A 26,577-nucleotide genomic window follows, 5' to 3' on the forward strand; every position below is an offset into this window, starting at 1 on the left:
AGTAAATGTCCAGCTATTGATTTCAGATTTCAGATCTTCAGATGCTAAAGGATTTAGTCACTAGGTATAATCATGACAAATGCGCGATAGAGATTAATGTAGTCAATCTACTAATATATACAAATTATCTGCACTGTGTTTATATTCTGTGAAACCACATGGTTTGCTTAACAATCATCTCCCATGCTCTATGCTAATTCTGATGGAGCATCCAGTGACGCAGAAATGAAAGTATTCGGTCATTTTACTACCAACGTTTAATCTGAACTTCTTCAGGTCCAGGATATGAGACCATCAGCAATATATGACTGTGGAGGTTGGTGATGGACATTGCATCACAGAACCCTCCATCTGTGGCCACCTTCTGGAGTGGAGCGGCGTATTTAGAAGACTTGGCTAACCATTGGATGTTGCTTCACAAAAACAAAGTAGAACCTATAATATGCATTAGTAAGTTGGTTACATTAGTGTTTAATGCACAATTGTAATGGTAACACTTAAATAGATGAACCCATTTCATATCCAAAGATCTCATCAAGGATCTAATGCAATCAAAGACTGAATATTTACTGCAGTAAGAAAAAAACAAGTACAAGAAGTCGGTGACACCTTTTTTTTAGGGAAACTTGTGATACTTTGATAGAAACTTTTATTGTTTTAAGGTATGTGCACACATCTATATCAGGTGGATTGCACCTGGAAACTGCCTGAAAAAGCGCTAAAAAATGCAAAAAACTATGAACATTTGCACAGTAATGTCTCTTTTAATTTCTTTTAGTTGCTTCAGCTAAAGCAGCTAAAAGAAGTGACTAGACCAATCTTTAGGCAGCTTCCATTTGGAAGTCACCAACTTTGTTATATATAGAATTAAGAAAAAACAAACACCAGTGGATAGACAGCCACAAAATACAACCAAAAGGAAGTCTGAAAAGACGTTTCAGGGATAAAACCACTGTTTTCCTGAAGCATCTTCTGCTTCAAAAACTATGCAGGTGCGCCAGCATCTAAAAGGCGATGTGTGCATAGACCCTTGGTTTGGATTTACACATGCAGTTTTTGTGGCTGTTTATTCAGCCAAACACAGAGGTGGATAAAAAAAGAGAGATGCATCAGTCTTTCCTTTATCCGTTTGCTTCTTTTTTTGGACTCACTTTGTATTTGGCCTGAAAAACTACATATGATTTCAGCCTCTAGGCAACTGACCACTGTTCTCTCCAAATAGAAAGAAAGCAAGAATACTGTATGTTCTGCTTAAACACCGAGCCCAACAATGAACCAAAAGAAGTGTTCCTGGTATTATTGAAAACTCTTCAAAATGGCATAAAATACACATAACAACAAACTTTAAAATGCACTTAACATGATAATATTCCTTTCCTTACCTGTTACTGCTCTCCAGATCCTTGCAGCTCCGATGCTTACAATCCTGTATAATGACATTTCAGCTATAGCGATGTCACTATGGAAGACACGCCAATAATGTTGGCAATATGTCATTAAATAGGTTCATAAACACTGGTGCAGCAGGGAATCTGAAATGAAGAATAAAATCAGAAAGATAAGTATATTAACAAGTTTGTTTTTCTATTTTAGACCATTTGAGAAAGGTTTTTTTTGTACATGGAAAAAAAACTTCTTTGAGCTCCATAATGGGAAACAACTCTATCACTATAATATACAAAATGAATTTGTTTTACTACATGAAACCGATCAGCCGTTCTGTATACATAGAGACAAATACATACCAGCAATTTCGACACCGAGACGACATAGGACAAAGCTATAATTGACATTAAAAAGTCTACACACAAGCATACTTCAGCATACAACTATGTATTCCAGAAACTACTAAAAGAAAAATATCCAGGTCCTGCTGAATAGATAGAAAAACTCTAAATAGAAAACCATCTGCCTGCACATTCCTGATATTAGTCATAATGCACTATAAAAACAAGGACATTTTTTTTTTAGAAAATGAAATAAAAAATGAACAATATAACACTTGAGAAAAGTATGTGTTATACAACAAGCTTTTTCGTCCTGTAATTCAGTCTGATGTCTCGATTTATAGAAGTATACTGTAGAGCATGCTTGCAAATTATAAACAAATTTCCAGCAAAGAATAACTGAATTTAATTAAAGGGGTTGTCCACTACTCGGGGAACCCTTTCTCAATTCCTATGATAACCTCCAGGAAAATAACATCACCTATACTCATTCCCTGTGCCATTCAAGCGATGTTGGCACTGGCTCTCCCAGGGATCATGTAACATTAATATGTTACGCAATCCCTGGGGGCAATCAGCGCTGGCTTCACTCTTCTCTCTTCTCTTTTTGCCTGCTGTCTCACTTCCTCTGGATTTTTTATTTGCCATAAAAAGGGGACAGTGAAGCCAGCGCTAAATCGCCAAAGTCATAAAAATGTCCCGCGAACGTGGAGAACTAGTGCCGACACTGTTGGAATGGTTACGTCACCGGCGGTGAGTATTGGTGTTATTTTACTGGGGTAAAACATAGGGTTTGAGAAGGGGTTGTAGTAATGGAGAACCCTTTTAAAAAACAAGCCCATGCAATATACCGGGAGTAACTTGTGCTACTTAGGTAAAATCTTTTACTTTTATGCTCTTTTACAAACTGCAGATTAAAGAGATTATACACTACTTTTTGTATTAATGATCTATAATGACCACACCAAAGAGCTGTCATCACCTCCAGCATGGGCCAGATGTAAACAGTGTACTGAGTGGTACATCACAGCTCCAAACACTGTTTAGTGGCCATTGCTTACTACTGCTGATCAGATCCTATTCAGCAGAATAAGAGCTGATCTGAGGACCAGGCAGCCACTAAATAGTATATGAAGTTGTGGTGTTCCGATCCGTACACTATTCATATCCAGCTGGTGCAGGAAGTGATAACATCTGATTGGTGGGGGATCTGGGTGTTGGACTCTTCTGATTTTATACCGATTACCTATCCCAAGGATACCAAAGTAGTGGACAGTCCCTTTAATGTCTGAAGGTGATATTGGTGTGCAATACCTAATTTTACGTACTTTTTGGTAATATTAAATTACAATCAGTTGACAGACTATTAAGTAGGTATTTAAAGTTACATTACAAAAAATTGTGATTTTTTTAGCATGGATAAAAAAAATATCCCCTCCTGTAAAGATTGCTGCCCTGGTGGTCAAATAATGTCTAGCTCCTGAAATCCACAGTTATCAGAAGATATTGTTAGTGAAAAACTGCTGTGGAAATCTTTTATTATATGGTTAATTTTACAATAAAACATAGTTGGAAGCAGTACACCATGTCACAACTACCTTGAGCCCCCTGTTTTAGCTGTGAAATTACCAATTCACAGTAGACAAATGCCAAACAATGGGACTGGTCGACCAATTAATGTGTATGGAATTGCTCCATCTCTCCCGCAGGCCAGATATCAGGAAAGAGAAAGGTTAAGCATGTTCCATTTCAACATGCTCGATCATTTGTTGTCAGAAGTTTCTGGAAGTGACTTATTTTTCTATGGAGAATATATACGTACTTGGTTGAGCGAGTTGTTATGGAGTGGGCTACAAAAAGAATAGATGTTAGCCAAACGAACAGCCATCTAAGATGCATGGTTAATTTTAGGTGTCCCTAATACCCAGTTGGCCCCTATAGACAGGGTTTGTCCTTATGAGACAACTCACTTAAACCAAACATACAACTTCACATAACTTGGCCATTTTGGAAATTTAAATAAAGGATGAAGTTGTACTCACCTACGTGAAAAGTCATATAATTTCTTATAGAAATTGCAAATATTATACAACCAAATAAGTTTGTATAAGACTACACATACAAAGTTAGGAATTAGGAGACCTCAATTTCTAGCATATACATGGTTTTCTTTTAAATTGTGCATTTTGTTCACTTAAAGTAAAATTCTCTATACAGAGAGTATATCTTAGTTTGACACTTAGATATGGCCAATCTAATGTTACCAAGGTTTTACTTTAAAACTTGTTAACATATAACCTAGCTTGTATGGAATTGAAACTTAAAATGCTCTAGACTAAAATATTATTATTTGTTTTACAAAACAGTAATAAAGATAAAAAAAAAAATACAAAAAAAGTGGAAGCAGTAACCATAACAATCAGATTTTTTTATATTATTGGAATTGATTTGGAAGTCTTATGTTGTGTTTTTATAGATTGAGCAAAAATGTTTTAATGAGTAAGTGTTTTGCTTTTGGCTGTATGTAATCACTATAAAAAGCCCATTATTCACAAAAATAAATTCCATATTTAAAATATTTGTGTTGGCTATTTTTCTATAGGTTTTGTCTTAATATATAAGGTAATAGAAACAGAAAATATATTAAAAATAGGAGGGTTTTTTATTAATAAAAAGGTAAGAAAAAATACAGAAAGCTAAATAGATTCTGCTTAAATGATTAAAAAGAACACATGACAAAAAAAAGGAATAAGTAATGATTAAAAGGTATAAGGAAATAAGTATGCTAGAAGTTCTGTAGACAAATGTTACGCCAACAGCAGGTAAAGCCTAAGAAACCTACTGTGTGCAGTGACAAATGTCTGTCTGCAAATTATATCACCCATCTTCTTTCAAGAGCAACATTTTTCAAACATTATCTCTTGCTTTTAAAATTAGATACAAAATTTGTGTATCTGCTAAACAAAGAGAGGAAAGTCAAGTTCTTTTTAGCATTATGAAACAATGTGAAATTCACGGCAAATTACAGCTTTTGTAAGCTCACAACTTGTGTGAAAAACATTTGACACATTACGTAATTTACAATTTCACAAGCAATAGATTTCAACTGTGCATTGTCGTTGCACACCTCTACCTTTTCTGTGGCATGATACATCTTTGTCCTATCTTTAACTTACAAAGCATTTTTTATGATTATTTTTTTTTTCTTTTTGAAAAATATAATAGGAAAGCAAGTCCCTTACAGTTAATTACAAAGCCCTTTTTAATACGTCTTCCTCTGCACAGTCTCAGAAACAAAACGTTCAGGAAGTATCTTTTAGAAACTTAATTCAACTAATCGGCAGGTAAACAAAAAACCTGAGAAAATAAACTCTGATACCAACAGGATGTTACCATTGTATATTTACAGTATACACTTTTTATGGAAATAAAAAGGTATTTTAATAACTCCTTCCTTAACTTGCAGGATAAAGAAGGGTTTTAATGTTTTAGAGCAGCCAATATAACGTTATTCAAGAATATACATAGATAATCTATTCTTGTGATCAGTGGGGAAACCACATAAAGCCCTCTGGTCATAATAAAAGCAGGACCCTTTCAATGTCTCTCCAGGCATCGTGGTGCATCTGCACATGTGGCTGTATTTGGTACTCTAGCTCAGCTCAGCTGAAGCTCAGCTCAGTTTAAAGAGGACCTGTCAGTTGCTCAAAAAAATTGAGTTTAATACCTTATAAAAAATCTTGGAGCTCCCCTGAATGTGCGAAATTTTTCATTTTTTGATCTGCGTTACTCCATTGCAGAGATATTTGCATTTGTTTTGGGCACAGTATATGAAATCTCTGTTTGCTGTCCAACTGGGTGTTCCTTCAGAGTCTTTTCTGGGGGCATGTGCTTTCACCCCTCCCTCCCAGATGCTGCCACAGCTCGGCAGTGTGTGAGACTGCTAGACTGCTACATCAGCTGCCGTGCTGTGATTCATAGTGTCTGGGAGTTAGAGATGAATGCGCATACCCCCATAGAAGATTTAAAGAAACGTCCAGTTGAACTAAAAGCAGAGATTTCTCATACTGTGTTCTAAAATCAACAAATTAAAATCTCAGTAATGGAGTGACGCAGCACAAAACGGAAAAAAGAGGCATAATCAGGGGAGCTCAGGGATTTTCACAAGGTAACTCCAGTTTTTAGAGCAAGTGACAGGTCCTCTTTAAGTGCAGGATGACTACAGCCGATTAATTCAGCTGATCACTGGTGGTCCTGATGAACTCTCACTGAACTCAAATTGATGGCATTCCCTAAGGATAAGCCATTCATATATTTTCCTCGGAAATAAGGTGCTTTAAATACAAATAATATCAGGAAAGGAGAGTGGGAACTGACGGCTACTTCTTAAAGATTCCTTACTGTTTACATACTGTGATTTGTCCCAGTGTGGTCATTCCCATAATGTACGGTACTCTGAGGGGTTTTTTTTAAATCTGATTGTTTGCATACTATATTCTCTGTCTCTATGAGAAAAATAAAAAGAACACCATGATTTTAATGCAAAATATTATTTTAGCATAAAAATATAAAGTAAACCACCTAAATAAGTATTAATTAAATAATCCAGTTGAAACCTCGATTAATGAAAAAATACAACATATACAATACCAATACCCACGTTGAGAATAAAGCAAATTATCAGAAAAAAAGTAATGTCCAGTAGTAAGAATATTGCAAGACTCGTGCAGCACCAGATACAGTCAAACTATTTTGCCTTATTGGAGCTGGAGCCATTGCAGTTTATAACACATGAACCCATCTTTGCTGAAGTATAAAATATGGCCATAAAAAATTTCCTTTATATACTATGAGTCCATCCTACAGTGCACAATTCAGAATGAAATCAAATGAAGAGTCTGCTCCGTGACTCGATCTTTGGCTGCTTATTTGCTTCCAGAATGCACTGTTGTGATTGAGGCTGGTCTCGGCCTATGATCTCCACCGACTGCTGTGATAGCCGAAGACGAGGTTACTCCAGACAAGAAGCTATATGGGCTGGATGGAGACTTACCTGTAAGAAAAAATCAAATACAAATAATATGAAAAAACAATGCAACATATTGTAATGTCAACACAAATGTAATATCACCACATTAGAGAGGTTTTCTGTTCACCAGATATTGATTATATTGATGACCTATCATCAGGATAGGTCATTAATATCAGGCAGGTGAAGGTCCAAAACTGCACAGTTACATTCCATTCAAGTAGTGTCTTCTGCTGACAGAACAGCTCCTATTCAATAGAACTGGAGCTGTTCTGCATGTACTCAGCAGTGGCCGCTACACATTGAAAAGAAACAGGTAATTTAAGAGGACTTTTCACCAAATATTTAATGTTGAACTGCACACACGATGTAGCAGTGGCTGCAGAGTGGAATAAAATGTTTTGAAGTTTTTTGCTTGTTTTTTGTTTGCCTTCCCGTTGCAGAGTCATTAGCAATCACAGTACTTGACACCTAATGAAGTAACATTTTTAAGTTCAAGTAGGTGTTATCAGACAGTTTTCACTGAGGGAGTGAACTTCTTGTAAGGTGGTGACCAATCATAACCAAGCAGCAACACAGGAGAAAAAGAACACACCCCCACCATCGCTTAGATCGGGTTTCTCAGTGTATGAGATGTATAACAGACAGCTCTGATTTCCTTTCTAACTTCCTGCATTATTAGAAAACACAGATGACTAACACTTTTCAGATAATATCCCTCTGGACGGAGGGGAAACACAGCTGAGTTTAGCTGTGGCACATTACAAATCATTCTATCAGCTTTCCTCCTCTCCTAGCACTGTTTATCTGGAGATGTGTCAGTAATCACACTTATGTCTGCTGTGCTCAACTTGTACTAGTTCAGCAGTGAGATAATGACCAGGGTGTAATTACATATCACACAGGAGTAGCCTAGAACAGACAGCTCCTGTGTGGGATATAACGACAGCACTGATATCACTCCAGAGCGAGTACAAATTGCTTGAGCAGAAGAGAAGTAAGTGTGATTACATCTCCCATGCTGACAAACCTGCTCTAAGTTATTGTTTGGGGAGGGTGGTCTTCTATCCTTTGAGTGTTGCTGCCTGCTTAAGATTGGCTAGCATCATACAGGGAGAGGAAGTACATGCCCACAGTGAAAACTGACTGATAACACCTGCTTGGGACTTTAAAAAAAAAGCAAACTTTTAGGTGCCACATACTTTGATTGCTAATATTTCTGCAACAGAGAAGCAAAATTAAAAAAAATGTTTTATTCAGCTCTGGAGCCGTATCACATTTTGTGTCCAGTTCAACATGAAAAATTTGGTGAAATGTCTTCTTCTTAGAGAGATTTGCTAACTACTGCATGCGCACCACTGCTGCATTCACACAGGGGACTTTGGGACTCCCATTCTTGGAATCAGGTCCCATCAGCTGACTACAAGTGATCATACATTCATCATTTATCTTGTGGATATAAGATAAACATATTTAGTGGGAGAAAACCTTTAAAGTGTTTCTCCAGACTTGGGGCTCAAGTCTGCAGTCACTTCATGTGACTGCAGACTTGTGAGACCTCACAGTGCACGCTATCAGGATTGAATGTTGCTGTGGCAGACAGTCTTGTGACTTCAAGTCAGACTCCTGGACAGATTCTGACTAGACTTTCCTGCCTCGCTCAGTTCACTTGTATTAAGAGAGGCTGTGCACGTCTAGTCGGCATATGATCGCATGTATGCAAATTGCATACTTACAGTCACGCGCACGTCCACTTCCTTAACAAAACACTTATCTTTATATTCAGAATTAAAATATGCTAAACAATGCAATTTCTAGAACTTATAAGCATTGACATGAAACCCATTTTGATTCTTTACTAAACATTATTTCCATACTATCAGCAGAAAATGACTATTGCTTTTAGGACAGTTCTTTTTAAAGTTGGAAAATGGCTTACAGATGGTACACCTATGTCAGCTGCCTTATTTAGTGAAAAGGACTATACATGCCAATTTGACTTTTACCTCTGGGGGAAGCAATATCTACCAACCTGTAATGTATTTAACAAGGTAGTACAAATCACAGCAGTTTCTACACTTCAAGCAGCCATCTAAAAGATTGGTCCTCTGTTTAGCTCTCCATGCAGTTTAGATAGCAGTAGGCTGAACGATGGTTTGACAGGCCGTTCGGCCCGCAGCCATCTCTCCCATATACAGATGCGCCCCCTGTGTTCTCTATGATAGAGCCTCTGCCTGAGATGTCTTATCTCTTACAGAAGTGTGCAATTGACCACCTGAAATCGCACATGCCAAATCCTTATCTCCCCTGACATCATCTGTCGGAGAAGAGTCTGGGGCTCCCATATATATCAGCGGCCTTAAGAGTCAATAACATTCAGTGTCATATAAGTTGTTATTATTATATACAACTAGTTTGGTATAAATTTTAGAATTATTTTAGATTTCTTCTGCACTATAATTGAAACCAGTAAAATAATCACCTCAGTCTTGACAAACAAGCTAATATAATATTTTCCTACGTGGTGAAGAATCATTGGAAAATTGTCTGGTTTCCTGTTGGCTAAGGTTTACATAAAAAAAAGGTTGAAAAAGCCAAACAGCACTGTCTGTGTTGTGTTCTAATGAGATTTCAGGACATATCAGGACTGTAGAATGGCCTTTAAAAATACCTAACAACTTATAGGTATGGAATTTTCTGTTTATTCTTTAGTTTAATATCTAAAATAAAGCATTCGATAAGAAGCAATAGAAAATACAATAACTGATTTGTATCTTACGGTTTACTTTTTTACACGGTTTCTCAAAACATGGCTCACAAATGATATATACTTAATACGGTCATGATGACTGAACTTCTTTTGCATGTGTGGATCTTTTCTTACAAGTTTCTTTAGAGCTTAAGGAGATGAATAATTACTTAGTCTTTATGTAGTACTCAGCTATTATGGGTGTCACCCCGAGATTTGTTGTTTGTCCTGATGAAGTAGTTTGTTAACTTTGAAACGCATTTGACGCGCCCCTGGGCCTGTGTCGCGCTGCGTTGCGCACGCGGGAGCTTACCCGGAGCCGGATCTGTTTAGGGTTGTAGTCTCGTGGCGGTGACCCGGTCCGTGCCCAGGGAGTCAAACTGGACGGCAGTCTGTTAGCGGTAGAAAATGGTTGATGACTACGCCACCCGTTGAATGCAGCCAGGGGGGCTGCTGCTGCAGGGCAGACCGCTGAGGCCGGTGGAAGGATGGTGCAGCGTGATAGTATAACCCCCAACGGGAGGGGTATGGCCTCAGGGCAGCCGACGTGGATGATGGGGCTAGCAGGAACCACTCAGAGACGGTATGGTAGCGTTCAGGGTCTTTACTGGTAACAACGATAGACCCTCCCGGAGTACTTGCTAGCGAACGGGGCCTGGTCAGTCCTTGAGCAGATGGGATCTCCCCTGGCCAGGCGTAGTTGTAGGCCTCCCAAGCTGACTGTACTCTTCTGGCTACCTTGCTAGAAGCTGATGTAAGTAGCCCACGTCCCTGAGTGTACCGTGTGGTGCTCACCCGTATGGCCGGTGACTCGGGGCCTTCTAATGGCTTCCGCTCCACGATGGCGGTGCTGGTCCCACGCGTGTGACCGTGCCTTCGGGCTTCTGGGCCAGGGGACCTGAAATCCCCTGCCTGACGGATTCTGCTGCTGGGTAGAAGTTAGTCCCCACAGCCTCGGACTCCGGGTCCGGTAAAGAATCTTCTTAGTCAGGGCGAGCTCTTTAGCTGCCAGCCCCTGACTCCTTGTGACTCTGCTGCTTCCTATGCTGCTCTTGTCTCTACTCTTCCTGGACTCACTAACCCTGCCTCAGCCCCGGGTTTATACAGGGGAAGTTCTTCCCCTCCCAAGGCTGGGCAGGAGGTGTGGCATGCACAGGATCCCTGACCAAAGGACCTCCCACCTGCTCTCAGACGTAATATCTCTATCACTGTGACAACCAGACCCCTGGGGTGTCACACTCCCCCCTAGTGAAATTTAGTACTCCGGGACTAAACACTTTTTAGAAAAATAGAACAAGGTATATCAAAGAACAATAAAATACAATAAGGAAACACAATAAGATGGTCACGGATGTCCGCAACCGGGTGCAGTCTTTGAAGAAAAGCAAAGGTGTCCATTTCACCAACACAGGGAGACGTAACCAGGTAGGGGTCTGTCCTACCCCAAGTCCTTAACAGTCTCTAGTCCATCCTGGGTTACGCTCCAACTATATACAAAGGATTCCCGGTAAATCCACCGAAGACTCCTAAAAACAACTAGAAACACAAAATTACACACAAGCAACAATAAACAGGTAAACATTGTAAAACAACTTAAACATTTAGATCCTCCAACGTGCGGGTAACTGGCCTCTAGTGGCCCTAGTGGACCTACGGAGCTGACTGTCTGGCCCTGAACTACAGGGTGTAGGAGCTGTCAAGGGTAAACTGGGCAGCTGTCTACCGGCTCTTTGTCTCACTAGGGGTACGGCAGGCTCACTATAAGCAGAGGGTGGATTCTCCTGGTCCGCTTGGGTGGAGTCTTCTGCCTCCTGGACCGGCTGCTCTTCCAGCTCTACCCGTTGCTCCGTAGGTTCTTGGGATGATGGTTGGAGGAAGGTGAGTACGGGTACCACAACTGCACCATTGACTTGAGTCCAAGACCGAGGGAAGTCCCCGAGCACGGTACTAACCATATCTTCCCTTTCTTCCACGGGTCGATGGTCTTCCTGTTCCTCCTCAGGGTTCCTCAGTTGTTCGGGGCACTTCTTCAGGTGGTCCCGGGATACAATGGCTGTGGTTTCCCCTCCGTCTTTACTGATGGTACAGACCTTCGGGTTCTCGTGGCTTGAGGGCAGTACGGTGTACGGGTCCTTCTCCCACTGGTCGTCCAACTTGTGGAGCCGTCTCTTCCTCTTCAAGACCTGCTCTCCGGGTACCAGGGGAACAGCGGGAGCATACTGGTTGTAAGTCTTCTCTTGTCTTTCCCTAGCCTGACAGAGACTTCGCTCCACGCTCTCCTGTACTTTCCGGTACTGCTGCTGCCTCTCTGTGTCCCAGTCTGTTTCTGGTGAAGTGTCCTCGGGCGTCAGGACTCCCATTTCCAGGTCAACAGGTAACTTACCAGGTCTTGCCCTCATTAGGTAAGCCGGGGTACAGTTGGTGGAACCTACCGGGATGTGGTTGTATAGGTCCACCAGATCGGGCAACTTCTCAGGCCACAGACTGCGTTCTTCCAGGGGCAACGTTTTTAGAAGATCCATTACCACCTGGTTCATTTTCTCACAAAGTCCATTAGTTTGCGGATGGTAGGGTGTCGTCCTTATCTTCCGGCAGCCATACAGATTGCAAAATTCCTGGAAGACCTCCGCTTCAAAGGCAGGTCCCTGGTCCGTCAGCACTTGGTCCGGGTACCCGTGTGGACGGCAAAAGTGCTGCTGGAAGGCTCTAGATGCTGTTCGAGCCGTTAAGTCCTTGACGGGGACGACAACCAGAAACCGGGAGTAATGATCCACGATGGTTAACGCGTAGACGTAGCCACTTCTGCTGGGGGTCAGTTTTACATGATCCAAGGCTACCAGTTCCAACGGTTGCCGGGTGACGATGGACTGCAGGGGAGTCTTCTGGCTGGCCCGGTCCTTCCTTCTCAGATTGCACGGGCCACAGTCTCTGCACCACTTCTCGATGGTTCCCCTCATGCCTACCCAGTGGAACCGCTCGCGCAGCAGGAACTCCAGCTTTTTCCACCCGAAGTGTCCAGCTCCGTCGTGGTATGCCTCCATCACCATGGCTGCGTCTCTTCGTGGCACCACTACTTGCCAGAGTAGTTCATGCGTCCTGGAGTTAACCATTCTGCGGCACAACTTCCCCTTGTAAAGGAACAGTCGACTCTTCTCTGCCCATAGTTGTTTGGCTTCCTCTGGAGCGTCTGATTCCAGGCTAGCCTCCGGGCGAGTCAGCATCTCCTTCACCAGTCGGACGGCAGGGTCGCTGTCTTGCGTTTCCGCCCAGTTGTAGTGAGGTAAGGGGTTCAACGTAGCAGCCTGCTTACTCCTTACCCGGTGGGAATACTGGATAGTCCCATGACGGTGGAACGCAGGGAGTTCAACTTCTTCCAGTCCCTCCGGATCTTCTCCTCCGTCCGGCAGGTTGGGCATCCTGGACAGGGCGTCCGCGTTGGTATTGGAGCGCCCTGCCCGGTATTTAATTGTGAACTCGTAGTTGGACAGACGGGCCATCCACCTCTGCTCCAGGGCACCGAGTCTTGCCGTGTCCAGGTGTGTCAACGGGTTGTTATCCGTGTATACGGTGAACCGGGAAGAAGCGAGGTAATGCCTAAAGCGCTCGGTGACTGCCCATACCACGGCCAGGAACTCTAGCTTAAATGAGCTGTAATTTTCGGGGTTCCTTTCGGTGGGTCGCAGTTTTCGGCTGGCATAGGAGATTACTCGTTCTCTCCCCTGCTGAATCTGGGACAGTACGGCTCCTAGCCCGATGTTACTGGCGTCGGTGTAGAGGATGAAGGGCTGGCTATAGTCCGGGTACGCCAAGATTTCATCCCCCGTGAGGGCCATCTTCAGCTGGCGGAAGGACTCTTCTTCTAGCTTTTCCCATTTGAAGGGCGGCTTCTGGTTCTTGGCCTTCCGGGACTGGCCTATCAGGAGGTCCTGCATAGGTGCTGCCTTTTTGGTGAAACCGGGAATAAACCTTCGGTAGTAGCCTACCAACCCTAGGAACTGCCGCACTTCTTTTACGCTGGAGGGGCTTGGCCATCCCTTAATTGCGGTGATCTTATCGGGGTCGGGAGCCACTCCGTCAGCGCTCACCACGTGTCCCAGGTATTGCACCTTTGGTTTCAGGAGGTGACACTTGGAGGGTTTCACCTTTAGGCCGTAACTCGCCAGAGCTTCGAACACCTCCGCCAGGTGTTTCAGGTGGTCCTCATAAGTTTTGGAGTATACGATGACATCGTCCAGGTACAACAGGACCGTCTCGAAGTTTCTGTGGCCCAGACAGCACTCCATTAATCGTTGGAAGGTTCCTGGGGCGTTGCAGAGTCCGAACGGCATGCAGGTGAACTCGCTAAGTCCCATCGGGGTGGTGAATGCGGTCTTCTCCCGGTCCGCCTCTGCTACAGGAACCTGCCAGTACCCGCTAGTGAGATCCAAGGTAGAGAAGAAGTTAGCAGATCTTAAAGCAGCCAATGACTCCTCTATCCTTGGTAAGGGGTACGCATCCTTGTGTGTGATACGGTTGATTTTCCGGTAATCTACACACATCCTCATGGTGTTGTCTTTCTTTTTGACTAAAACTAGTGGGGCTGCCCAGGGGCTACAGCTATCCCGGATTACCCCAGCCTCCTTCATGTCTCTAAGCATCCCCTTGGCGTGTTGGTAATGTGCAGGGGGTACGGGTCGATACCTCTCTTTTATGGGAGGATGATCTCCCGTGGGGATGCGGTGTTCTACCCCCTTGACTCGCCCGAAGTCTAACGGGTGTTTACTAAACACTCTCTCATACTCTTGAACCACCCGATAGACTCCTTGTTTCTGGTGTGAGGGAGTGGAGTCAGTACCCAGATGTAGTTGCTGACACCAGTCCTCCATGTCTTTCTTAGAGCCGTTACCTTCCTCCGGGTGAGATGGAGGCAAGGGTTCCACAGATTGTATAGAATTTTGATTAGTGGTATATAATTTGGCTAGCGTGGCATACCGGGGCAGGTACACTTCCCTCTCCCCGATATTTATTATGCGAACGGGCACCCTCCCATGGCGTACATTGACCACCCCCCGTGCTGTCAAAATGGTGGGCCTACTGTCTGAGTAAACTGGTTCTACCATTGCCTGGTAATCTCTACCTCTCAGACCAATAGCTGCCCGGCACCAAATCATCATTTCACTTTTTGGGGGCATGGCAATAGGAAAAGGGTCACACATTCTTACGCTACCAATCTCACCGCCGGAGAGTTCCACTTGTTGCCGTTGCATCAGTGCCCGGATCTCTTTCTGGAGCACCCGCTGCTCGCCGGAGCTGGCATTCTTGGCAACCTGCTGTAAAAGGAAAATCACCTCTGCAAGACAATTTTCAATTACATTAGTTCCTAGAGTTATTTTTGGGTGACTCTCATGTTTGTCAATATCTACAATGATCAGTCCCTGTGCGGCCAGTTCGACTCTACCAATTTTGATGGTCACCTCTTTAAATCCGATCTGTGGCACGGGCTGACCATTGCTGGCGATGATACTCAAGTCGTCGTCAGGGTAGCGGGTAATATCCGAGTCATTCCAGTACTGCTTGAAGAGCACGTACGGGATGGTGGTGACCTGTGACCCGGTGTCCAGTAGGGCACTCATGGGAATGCCATCCAGTACCACAGGCAAGACTGGACGTCCTCCCACATATCTGTCGCGCCAGTTCGATGGGCCTGGTGATCTTTTTCCTGGGGGTTGGCCCTCTACCCCAGGTTGTGCCCGTTTAAAGAACAGTACCTTTCCATATGTCCGGGTTGATTGCAGCGGCGGCAGATGGGTCGTCCGTCCTCGCTGTATCGGTCACTGGGTCTTCCTCTGGCCGGTGGGGTCCTCCTTGGTCGACGCCACGGGATGTCCTCCGGTCCGGATGCCAGCTGGATCTTCCCTGGAGTGGAAACCTGTAAAGACTGCACAGTTCGGGTTAGCGCAGCAACGCTTTTAGCTAGCTCTTGGACCTGATGGTGTAGGTCTGGAGCCGGGTCATTGTCCAAAGCCTGCGCATCAGCTCCCACAGGCCCTGCTGACAAGGGCGCCGCCTCCTGGTAGTAAGTGGTAGTGGGGCGTCTGTGGGTCACAACGCCACCTGGTGCCGGTTCTCGGAGCACCCGGATGGCTCTGTCCTTGAACTGTGCAAATTCTAGATGAGGGTCCTGTAAGGCCATTGCCCGCAACTGGGTGCGGTGGGCATTGCAATATAAACCCTCTATAAATTGTTCGGTCAACAGCCTGTCCTCGTTTCCCACTCCATTAGGGTCGGTCTGCTTAATGGCCCTCAGGGCCTCTTGTAGGTTGAGTGCATAGTCCCTTATACTCTCATGCGCTCGCTGCTTGCACCCGTAGAATCTAAGTTTAATCTCGGCTGAGGTGCGGGTATCAAAGGTGTCCTTCAGCCGGGTTAGTATCCCTGCGACAGTCTTCCTCCCAGGTGGCCAGGATTTTACTTCCCTTTTGGCTGCCCCAGTTAGTTGGGCCACCAGGATGCTCACTTTTTGCTCTTCTGTGAGGGGGTACACCTGGAAGAGGCTATCCAGCTTTTCTCTAAAGTCATGCAGGGTATGTGACTCCCCTGAGTACTGGGGTAGCCAAGCTGCTCCCGGGATATAGGGCATGGTGAAGGGCATAACTGCAACAGCGGTAGCGCTGGCGGGGGTTGAGGCAGTGGAGCTCTCCTCCGTATCCGACATCTTCCTCCCCCCTAGTGGACCGTGGCCTACCTTGCGATGATCCTGTTCCGTAGGCCGCGGCTCCGCAGTGGATCGTCAGGGTTGAGGACCTTCCGTCGCGCTCCTGTGACGTCGGCGTCTGCTGGGCTCCTTCCAGGACCTTACGCAACGTCCGGACGTGAGGCGGGGCTTCAGTTCTCGCGCGCTTTCGGAGTCCACGCCCCTCTTCTTCCCGCGCGGCGTCCTCAAGATGGCGTCCAATGGCGGGAAAACTCCACGGATGGCGGGAAGAAGGCTGAAGATGGCGCCGGATGGCGGGAAACTTCACCGATGGCGGGAAGAAGGCTGAAGATGGCGCCGGATGGCGGGAATCTTCACCGATGGTAAGTTTGAACAGTCTTTGCTTTTCAGGCACGCAGTACCCGGTGGTTGCGGGCACGTGATCCTGCCGACTACGCCAAAGTTGACGCGCCCCTGGGCCTGTGTCGCGCTGCGTTGCGCACGCGGGAGCTTACCCGGAGCCGGATCTGTTTAGGGTTGTAGTCTCGTGGCGGTGACCCGGTCCGTGCCCAGGGAGTCAAACTGGACGGCAGTCTGTTAGCGGTAGAAAATGGTTGATGACTACGCCACCCGTTGAATGCAGCCAGGGGGGCTGCTGCTGCAGGGCAGACCGCTGAGGCCGGTGGAAGGATGGTGCAGCGTGATAGTATAACCCCCAACGGGAGGGGTATGGCCTCAGGGCAGCCGACGTGGATGATGGGGCTAGCAGGAACCACTCAGAGACGGTATGGTAGCGTTCAGGGTCTTTACTGGTAACAACGATAGACCCTCCCGGAGTACTTGCTAGCGAACGGGGCCTGGTCAGTCCTTGAGCAGATGGGATCTCCCCTGGCCAGGCGTAGTTGTAGGCCTCCCAAGCTGACTGTACTCTTCTGGCTACCTTGCTAGAAGCTGATGTAAGTAGCCCACGTCCCTGAGTGTACCGTGTGGTGCTCACCCGTATGGCCGGTGACTCGGGGCCTTCTAATGGCTTCCGCTCCACGATGGCGGTGCTGGTCCCACGCGTGTGACCGTGCCTTCGGGCTTCTGGGCCAGGGGACCTGAAATCCCCTGCCTGACGGATTCTGCTGCTGGGTAGAAGTTAGTCCCCACAGCCTCGGACTCCGGGTTCGGTAAAGAATCTTCTTAGTCAGGGCGAGCTCTTTAGCTGCCAGCCCCTGACTCCTTGTGACTCTGCTGCTTCCTATGCTGCTCTTGTCTCTACTCTTCCTGGACTCACTAACCCTGCCTCAGCCCCGGGTTTATACAGGGGAAGTTCTTCCCCTCCCAAGGCTGGGCAGGAGGTGTGGCATGCACAGGATCCCTGACCAAAGGACCTCCCACCTGCTCTCAGACGTAATATCTCTATCACTGTGACAACCAGACCCCTGGGGTGTCACACATTGACAATAAATTGCACAGAAATATCCTTGGTCTCCTAGTTTCATCTACCGGTATTTCCTGGCTTCATCTACCGGTATTTCCTGGCTTCATCTAATGGTATTTCCTGGTTTCATCTACTGGTATTTCTTGGTTTCATCTACCGGTATTTCCTGGTTTCATCTACCGGTATTTCCTGGTTTCATCTACCTGTATTTCCTGGTTTCATCTACCGGTAATTCCTGGTTTCATCTACCGGTAATTCCTGGTTTCATCTAATGGTATTTCCTGGTTTCATCTACTGGTATCTTCCTGGTTACAACTACTAGTGTCTTCCTGGTTTCATCTACCGGTATTTCCTGATTTCATCTACTGGTATCTTCCTGGTTTCATCTACCGGTATTTCCTGGTTTCATCTACTGGTATCTTCCTGGTTTCATCTACCGGTATTTCCTGGTTTCATCTACTGGTATTTCCTGGTTTCATCTACTGGTATTTCCTGGTTTCATCTACCGGTATTTCCTGGTTTCATCTACTGGTATCTTCCTGGTTTCATCTAGTTGTATTTCCTGGTTTCATTTACTGGTATCCTCAGCAGCACAATGAACCCCTTCTCTTCATTGTTTCTACTGGGATTATCTTGCGGGTCTGCAACAACTCCATCAGGTGAGAAATTCCCAGCACCCTGATCCTACTTATATGCCAGATAAGACCCTATTGCACTATTGTTTTTCCAGCTTTTCTTCACTCACGCCTCATAATATTATAATAGATCCATAGATCTTTTTGTGATTGCAAACTATACGAACATCCACTGATTTCATCTGGGAAATCACTGGAAAATTCCAAATTAGCTTATTTTTGAATAGTTTTATTATTGAGAAGCAAATGAGAGTGTTTCTTGGATGCATTTCCGTGGGTTTTATGTGCAGTACTGGCCTTTGTACACTTGTTTAGACTGGTGCACACCATATAGACTTGTTTGTGTGCCATTTGTTTATTAGTAACTCATTGCACTTGCAGGTTAAAATAAACTATATTTATTTAAGTCACCTACAGAAGCTCTTTAGAGGAATCTGCTGCCAGGTGTATGATGGCAGCATAAAATAGGGAATGAGTCTCTGATTCCAGCTGTTTGGCAATTGCTGGGCATCTTAGTGTAGTTTTCATAAAATCACTGTTTTATCTGCTGCTGCTCTGCTAGTCTTCTAATAAGCGCTGTATAAAAATGCCTGCGCCATTGATTTAGGCGTAGGCAGAAAGCCGCCAATTAATGGGGATGGGATAGCAGGGACTCGTTAAACCTCCCGCTACCAGCAATTTTTTTTTACATATTTGCACCTCTGGTTGCCAGAACAATTTTCACACTTTTGACATGTACAAATAAAATCTAAATTACAAAATAAAAAATATATGTTATTATGTTACACCCCCCATACATTTTCTGAAAGTAGACACGGGGCACATTGTCAAAATGCCACTTAGCAATTTTAATACACAAGCACCTTTATGCAACTTTGCTTCAAAGCGAATATTTTTAATGAAAATAGCATGCATATTTATATTAGTGGCAAAAAGTGTGACCCACACTGAAATTAGATACAAAACGCCTCCTTAAAATAAAAGTTCAACGTGTGCAGAGTCCCTGCATACTGCTTGGACCTAGATCTACATTTTATGTATCTTTATAAAATAATCAGAACTGGAAAGACCAAAAGTCTGGTTTTATGCTGGAACATTTAAATCTGACAAGTGCCACTTTACATAGGAATAACTGTGGAATCCTAGTGGATCTAAGACAGTTTTTTTTTCATGACACATTGAATTTGAATTAATTAAAAAAAAAAAACATTGCAATTAATGTGTAGTGTCTGGAAGAAAAGAGAAAATTGCAATTTTTTTCAAAATTGAGATGGGCATGGGGGTGTTGTATATTAACTTTATTCTGTGGGTCACTACGATTAATGAGATACCAAATTTATATAGATTTATATTTTACTATCGCGTATTAAAAATAGTTTGTAAAATAAAATAAATATTTTAGTGTCGCCAAATTTTGGGAGATGTAATCTTTTTATTTTTCTGTTAATGGAGCTGTTTTTGAGTGCCACTGTGGGGTTTATGTGACTTTTTTGATCATTTTTTATTCCATCTTTTGTGAGATAACTTGAAATAAAAGCAACAATTCTGACTTTTTTTATGGTGTTCACTGGGGGGATAAATAGCCATTTCATTTTATGTTTTGGTTCTTTACAGACACAATGATACAAAAAATGTATAGTTTATTTCTAGTTTACCACTTTTTTACCACGAAATCCAATTTTTCCATAACAATAATATATGTGTCGTCATATTGTAAAAGCAGTAACTTTCTTATGTTTTCGCTAAGGGACATGTATGAGGCTTATTTTTTACGTTGTGAACTGTAGTTTTTATTTTTAACTTTGTCGGTGAGATACATAAAACCTAGTGTTATAGAGGGACAGGAGGAGATCACACATTATCTCTTTTCTGGCAGGGAAAGGATTAATGTCACGGCCCTACTTAGCAGGAGCTCATCTCTGAAAGAATAGCACAACTGCTAGAGAGAGAGAACAGTGTTTTATGAAAACTACAGCAAGAAGCCCCGTAAGTGATCAAGTGTTACTATCAGGGTCTCTGCCCCTACTTTATACGGCTCTCAAATGGGGAAACAGAAACCTGGTGACACAAACTCCAATTTTGGAACTATTTAAACAAATAAATCAAGAATAATAATATATTACTTCCTACCATTTTCCTGTTTAAGCTGTAAGAAAACACAGGTCCTATTTATGGCAGCCTATGTACCATTGATGCAATGCTCGTAAAGCCTGTCATCATCTGATGAAAGGCACTGTGGCATCGTAACACTTTGTGTCAGCATTTCATTGAAAGAATATGGCCTGTCATACATTGTCATACATCCTGCAACAAAGGTGGGAATAATGAAATTTCCTGTAGCCATTTAGGTTATTTTTGGATTCTGCTTGAAAAGGAAGCAATTCCAATTGTATTACATTAGCGAGGATCACTGAGAACAATTGACTTACAGTCTTTATGACTTGTTCCATCTGGAAGAGGTTTTGCAGGGCTGTGTCCACTGGACATACTTGAACTGTCTTGGCTGCTTCCAAGGTGCAATCTTCTCATGTGTCTCACTACGGCAGTAGCATTAAATGCTTGCTGAAGGTGGACAGAATGGAAATGTTAGAAAAGGACATTTGCTTAAAGGGAATCTATCAGTAGGATGAACCCTCCTAAGCCGTCTATATGGGCATGTAGGTCAAAGAATGATGTATAAAATTATACCTTGATTTTTGCTTTTCATTGTCTTTTTACTGAGAAATCCACTTTCTTCTTAATATGTAATTGATCCGTTATGATCTATGGGCCGTACACAGAACTCCCTTAGAATCTGCCTCCAGCGTTTATGTTACATGAAATGGCGAGTTACCAGTGTGAGACATGTAGATCAGGAGAGGAGACTGTCAGTCATTACATGTCTCACACTGGTACAATCCCTTTCATATAAAATAAGCTCAGGGATTTTCAGGTAGATTTATGTTCGGCCCATAGATCTTAATGGCTCATTTACATATTTAGAAAAATGTTGATTTCTGTGAAATAAAACATTGGATTGCAGACATCAAGGTATCATAATATTCAACTCTCTATGACAGCTTTGGAGGGTTTATCCTACTGACAGATTCTCTTTAACATTTTACATTGTTTAAATTATTAGTCTCATTCAAAATTTGTATTCCATAATCCATCCTAATTATGTAAATAATGGAGTGTAAGTGTATTAAAATACTTACCGATCGTGGTCTTCTCTAGTTTCCAGCAATGCTCCGGCCCCACCTGACTTCTCTGTAGCCTTGCCAGCTCACACAGCATCAAACTTGTGGAGCAGCAGCTGTTTTAGCAATATAAGTCTAAGAAACTGCATAGATTTACATTCAGAAAGGGACTTCCGGTCCACATTTAAACCCCTGTGTCGGCCAGCCTGATTTCAGGTTATGTGTGCTAGAAGAGGAATGGGGTAGTGCTTGGAACCGAGGAAGATGGTCTATAAGTAGTTTAATACACTTACACTACATTACATACATAATTAGAACCGATTACAGAATTAAAATTTGATGAGCCTTATTCTTTAATAAAAGCATTTTCACTTAAAAAGAAGGTACGATTATTTATTATAACACCACCCCCCTGCCAAAAATACATTTTTAAGAATTACAATAGTAAAAATGACGTACTATTTAATGTCATCCTAGTCAATACAACTACACACTTTTTGAGTTAACATTCACTGCTTGTAAACACTCGTTTTCCTATATGTATCTATCTATGTATATATATATTTATATATATATATATATATATATATATATATATATATATATATATATTTATATTTGTTTTATCTATAGCATATAAACAGTGTATATACATATACACTGCCGTTCAAAAGTTTGGGGTCACCCAGACAATTATGTAAAAAGTATGAAAACTCATACTTTTATTTATCAAATGAGTTGCAAAATGAATAGAAAATATCGTCCAGACATTGACAAGGTTAGAAATAATGATTTTTATTTGAAAGAATTATTTTCTCCTTCAAACTTTGCTTTCGTCAAAGAATGCTCCCTTTGCAGCAATTCCAGCATTGCAGACCTTTGGCATTCTAGCTGTTAATTTGCTGAGGTAATCTTGAGAAATTTCCCCCCATGCTTCCTGAAGCCCCTCCCACAAGTTGGATTGGCTTGATGGGCACTTTTTGCGTACCATACGGTCAAGCTGCTCCCACAACAGCTCAATGGGGTTGAGATCTGGTGACTGCGCTGGCCACTCCATTACAGATAGGGAAGAAGCAGGCAGCTGGTATTCTAAATAGTTCATGCATAATTTGGAGGTGTGCTTTGGGTCATTGTCCTGTTGTAGGATGAAATTGGCTCCAATCAAGTGCTGTCCACAGGGTATGGCATGGCTTTGCAAAATGGAGTAATAGCCTTCCTTATTCAAAATCCCATTTACCTTGTACAAATCTCCCACTTTACCAGCACCAAAGCAACCCCAGACCATCACATTACCTCCACCATGCTTGACAGATGGTGTCAGGCACTCTTCCAGCATCTTTTCAGTTGTTCTATGTCTCACAAATGTTCTTCTGTGTGATCCAAACACCTCAAACTTTGATTTGTTTGTCCATAAAACTTTTTTCCAATCTTCCTCTGTCCAATGTTTGTGTTCTTTTGCCCATATTAATATTTTCCTTTTCTTGGCCAGTCTCAGATATGGCTTTTTCTTTGCCACTTTGCCCTGAAGGCCAGCATCCCGGAGTCGCCTCTTCACTGTAGACGTTGACACTGGCGTTTTGCGTGTACTATTTAATGAAGCTGCCAGTTGAGGAGCTGTGAGGCGTCGATTTCTCAAACTAGAGACTCTAATGTACTTGTCTTGTTGCTCAGTTGTGCAGTGGGGCCTCCCACTTCTCTTTCTACTCTGGTTAGAGCCTGTTTGTGCTCTCCTCTGAAGGGAGTAGTACACACCGTTGTACGAAAACTTCAGTTTATTGGCAATTTCTCGCATGGAATAGACTTCATTTCTAAGAACAAGAATAGACTGTTGAGTTTCACATGAAAGTTCTCTCTTTTTCTGGCCATTTTGAGAGTTTCATAGAACAAACAAATGTAATGCTCCAGATTCTCAACGAGTTCAAAGGAAGGTCAATTTTATAGCTTCTCAAATCAGCCAAACCGTTTTCAGCTGGGCTAACATACTTGTGCAAGGGTTTTCTAGGGTTTTCTAAACATCCATTAGCCTTCTTACACAGTTAGCAAACACAATGTACCATTAAAATACTAGAGTGGTGGTTGTTGGAGATGGGCCTCTATACACCTATGTAGATATTGCATTAAAAACAAGACGTTTGCAGCTAGAATAGTCATTTACCACGTTAACAATGTATAGAGTGTATTACTAATTGATTTAATGTTAGCTTCATTGAAAAAAATGTGCTTTTCTTTGAAAAATAATGAAATTTCTAAATGACCCCAAACTTTTGAACGGTAGTGTATATATATATATATATATACTAGATGGTGGCCCGATTCTAATGCATCGGGTATTCTAGAATAAACATGCGGCTGACCGGGCGCCACTAAGCAGCGCAGCTGTGTTTAAATGGGTTGTGCACTACTTTTAATTAACTTCACAATGTCTCCCCTCGGTGCCCCTAATGAATTTGGTCATTATGTTATGTTGTCAATCTTGCTTGTGACAACATCACTGACGACGCACAGCCAGCATGTAATTGTCCCGCCTGCAGCCAGCTGTTGCTTCCGCTTACATCACAACTATTTGTGGCTGCAGCCAGGGGTCTGCTGTTCCGCGCACCACAGTGAATGACGGGATGGGTTATCCCCCATCGTGTCATATCCAGCATCCACAGCGCGGTCTGTCAATGTGGTTTGTATGGCTGCGTCATTCATCTAATCCTGGTTTGTATGGCTGACTTATTTTGGATTGTACGCCTTCCTCATCTTAGCTTGTATGGCCTGCTTATCCTGGTTTTGTATGACCTACTCATTCCCCCATCTCCACAGCACATTTCAAAAACTAAACCCTAATCCTCCCCTTGTTTCCTTTTCTCTGCTCCAGCGCTGTCTGTCCTGTTTTCAGCAGCTCCTCGCAGGATGTGAGGCACAGCATGCGCTCTCAGATACTGCTGTGATTAGCTGCTGTCTGTAGATTCGCTGCTTTCCACGCCGGGACTAAGTGCGTGGAGAGGCACAAATCTGCATTAACTTTAGTAGCACATGCTGCAGATGTCGCTATGAAGATTTAACAATAATACAATGAATACAGAAAATAATACTTTATTAACTATTATTGGTTATAGAACTTAATACAACTGAACAAAATTATTAAACAGATAATCAAAATATATAAACTATTCGATGAATATGTAACAATATTTTACAATAAATCATCGGACAAAAGAAGTACGACTTTAGAATATATTTCTTAACAATATCAACCTAAAATAATTTTGCACACGACATTTTTGGTGAATACTTTTGGACTATCTGTAAGCAACTTTCCTTGTAAATGGATATCCAAAACTTGCACCTTGACATTGGATCTCATTTTAACTCTTGAAAATGCAACATACAGTTGTCCATGTCCAAAAACGGGCTCTGGTAAATATATGCCAACACGGTGTAGAGTTTGACCTTGTGACTTGTTTATTGTCATGGCAAATGCTGGTTTTACTGGAAACTGTCGACGTCTAAGCCTAAATGGAAGACCGGTGTCTGAAGGACATAAATCAATGCGTGGAATGAACACTTCGTCTCCTTTTGCAGATCCAGTGATCACTGTTGCTTGAATTATGTGGGAATGGAGTCCAGTAACAATAAGGCGAGTTCCATTACATAGACCATTTCTTGTATTTAGATTCCGCAGCAACATGACGATTGCTCCAACTTTAAGTTGTAGTCTGTGGGATGGCATTCCTGATGGCGTAACACTATTTAAAAATTCAACTGGATAATGCTCTCGTTCATCTTCATTGTCGACATCCACCGAATCATCACTTTTGTATAATTTATACTCTCCAGGCATTCTATCCATCACACGGGAATTTAGCAGAGCTACGTCATCGTTCTTGGGACAGAGAATAGCATAGGAAGAGGCTCTCTCAACACTGCTTTGGTCGCTCACATCTATTTCAACGCGTTGTCCAAAAACATCACTTACGATGCAGTCAGTGCACAACATGTCTTCTGGTATTTCAACAATGTCTTCTCCAAGGTTATATTCATTGCTAAGTTCACCATTCCCAAGTTTAAGAAGCCAGTTGCTGTACTCTGGGTCAGAAGATCGCATGTTGTTAATTAGTTGTAGTTTATTAAACTCTTTCCAAAGGTCTGACATTTTTAGGGTTGACTCGATAATATTTGTTCTTGTTCCATTCGGTACAACTGGAAGGCATTGCCTAAAATCTCCGCCAAGGACAAAAACTTTACCTCCAAAAGGAATTTCATTTTTTTCAGCAATATTTGTAGTCATAACTTCACGCAGAAGTCTGTCAATTAAGCTCAAAGCATATTTAGGCGCCATGGTGCACTCATCAAGTGTCAAAAGATTTGCACTGTTCAACTGTTTTCCTGCAAATGTGTCTTGTTTGATTCTGGAAACGGAGAATTCATTGACCGGAACCGGTATCCCAAAGAGTGAATGCATAGTGCGACCTCCTCTTAAAAGGTTTGCTGCAATACCTGTTGTAGCCGATGGCAATACGACTTTTCCTAACCCTCTAACGTGATGCATTAAAACTTCATAGAGGTATGTTTTACCGCTGCCTCCAGGACCGTCAATAAAGAAACATTTTGCCGTTGGATCGGCTTGGTTTTCTACAGCGCTCACAATAGTGTCATATGCAATTCGTTGTTCTTGATTTAAGGAGTTTTTCTTCTCTGTTGCCAACAATAATTCATAAGCTTCGTCATACTCTTGAATTTGAGCAACTTGACTTGTAGGCTGTGGCAAATTAAAGTCTGAAAATGTTTTTCCATGCATTAGCAGGATATTTTGGATATCTTGCATGGCATAAGATTCGCAATTGTGACAATGTCCACTTTTGTTGTGAAGACGTAAGCAGTAATCTTCAATTATATGTTCTTTGAAATTTGTCCAAAGTTGATCCGGATTTGTAGGCGGTCCAAAGACACAAATGTAGGCAAACAATTCACGAAGTTTCTTAGGCATATGTAGGGTAACTGCATCTTCTAAAGTAAGTGTCCACATAGTATCATCCAATAGAAGTCCTAAAGCCAAAGTTGCAGCTTTAAATGTATCGTGCACTACTCCATTAACTGTTTTCAAATCTTCGTAACTTCTAGCTCCTTTGACATGCAGTAGTAACAGCCGAAGGCAATATCTTTCTTGATCC

The 26,577-nt window shown here is 42.8% G+C and overlaps 1 protein-coding gene across 1 annotated transcript in view; it reads right to left on the bottom strand.

Moving 5' to 3' along the window:
* Positions 1-328: 328 nt before the first annotated feature.
* CAMK1D (calcium/calmodulin dependent protein kinase ID) overlaps positions 329-26,577 on the bottom strand; it is a 356,546-nt gene continuing 330,297 nt past the window's right edge. The window contains exons 10-11 of the mRNA XM_073652382.1: positions 20,669-20,801; positions 329-6,780 (exon numbers count right to left, since the gene is read on the bottom strand). Coding sequence (XP_073508483.1) covers positions 6,653-6,780; positions 20,669-20,801 — 261 coding nt within the window. The 3' untranslated portion in view covers positions 329-6,652. The remainder of the gene's footprint in view (positions 6,781-20,668; positions 20,802-26,577) is intronic.

This window comes from Phyllobates terribilis, unplaced genomic scaffold, assembly GCF_046119375.1.
Source record: "Phyllobates terribilis strain yellow unplaced genomic scaffold, ASM4611937v1 Scaffold_11__3_contigs__length_659146591, whole genome shotgun sequence".
NCBI classification, from domain to species: Eukaryota; Metazoa; Chordata; class Amphibia; order Anura; family Dendrobatidae; genus Phyllobates; species Phyllobates terribilis.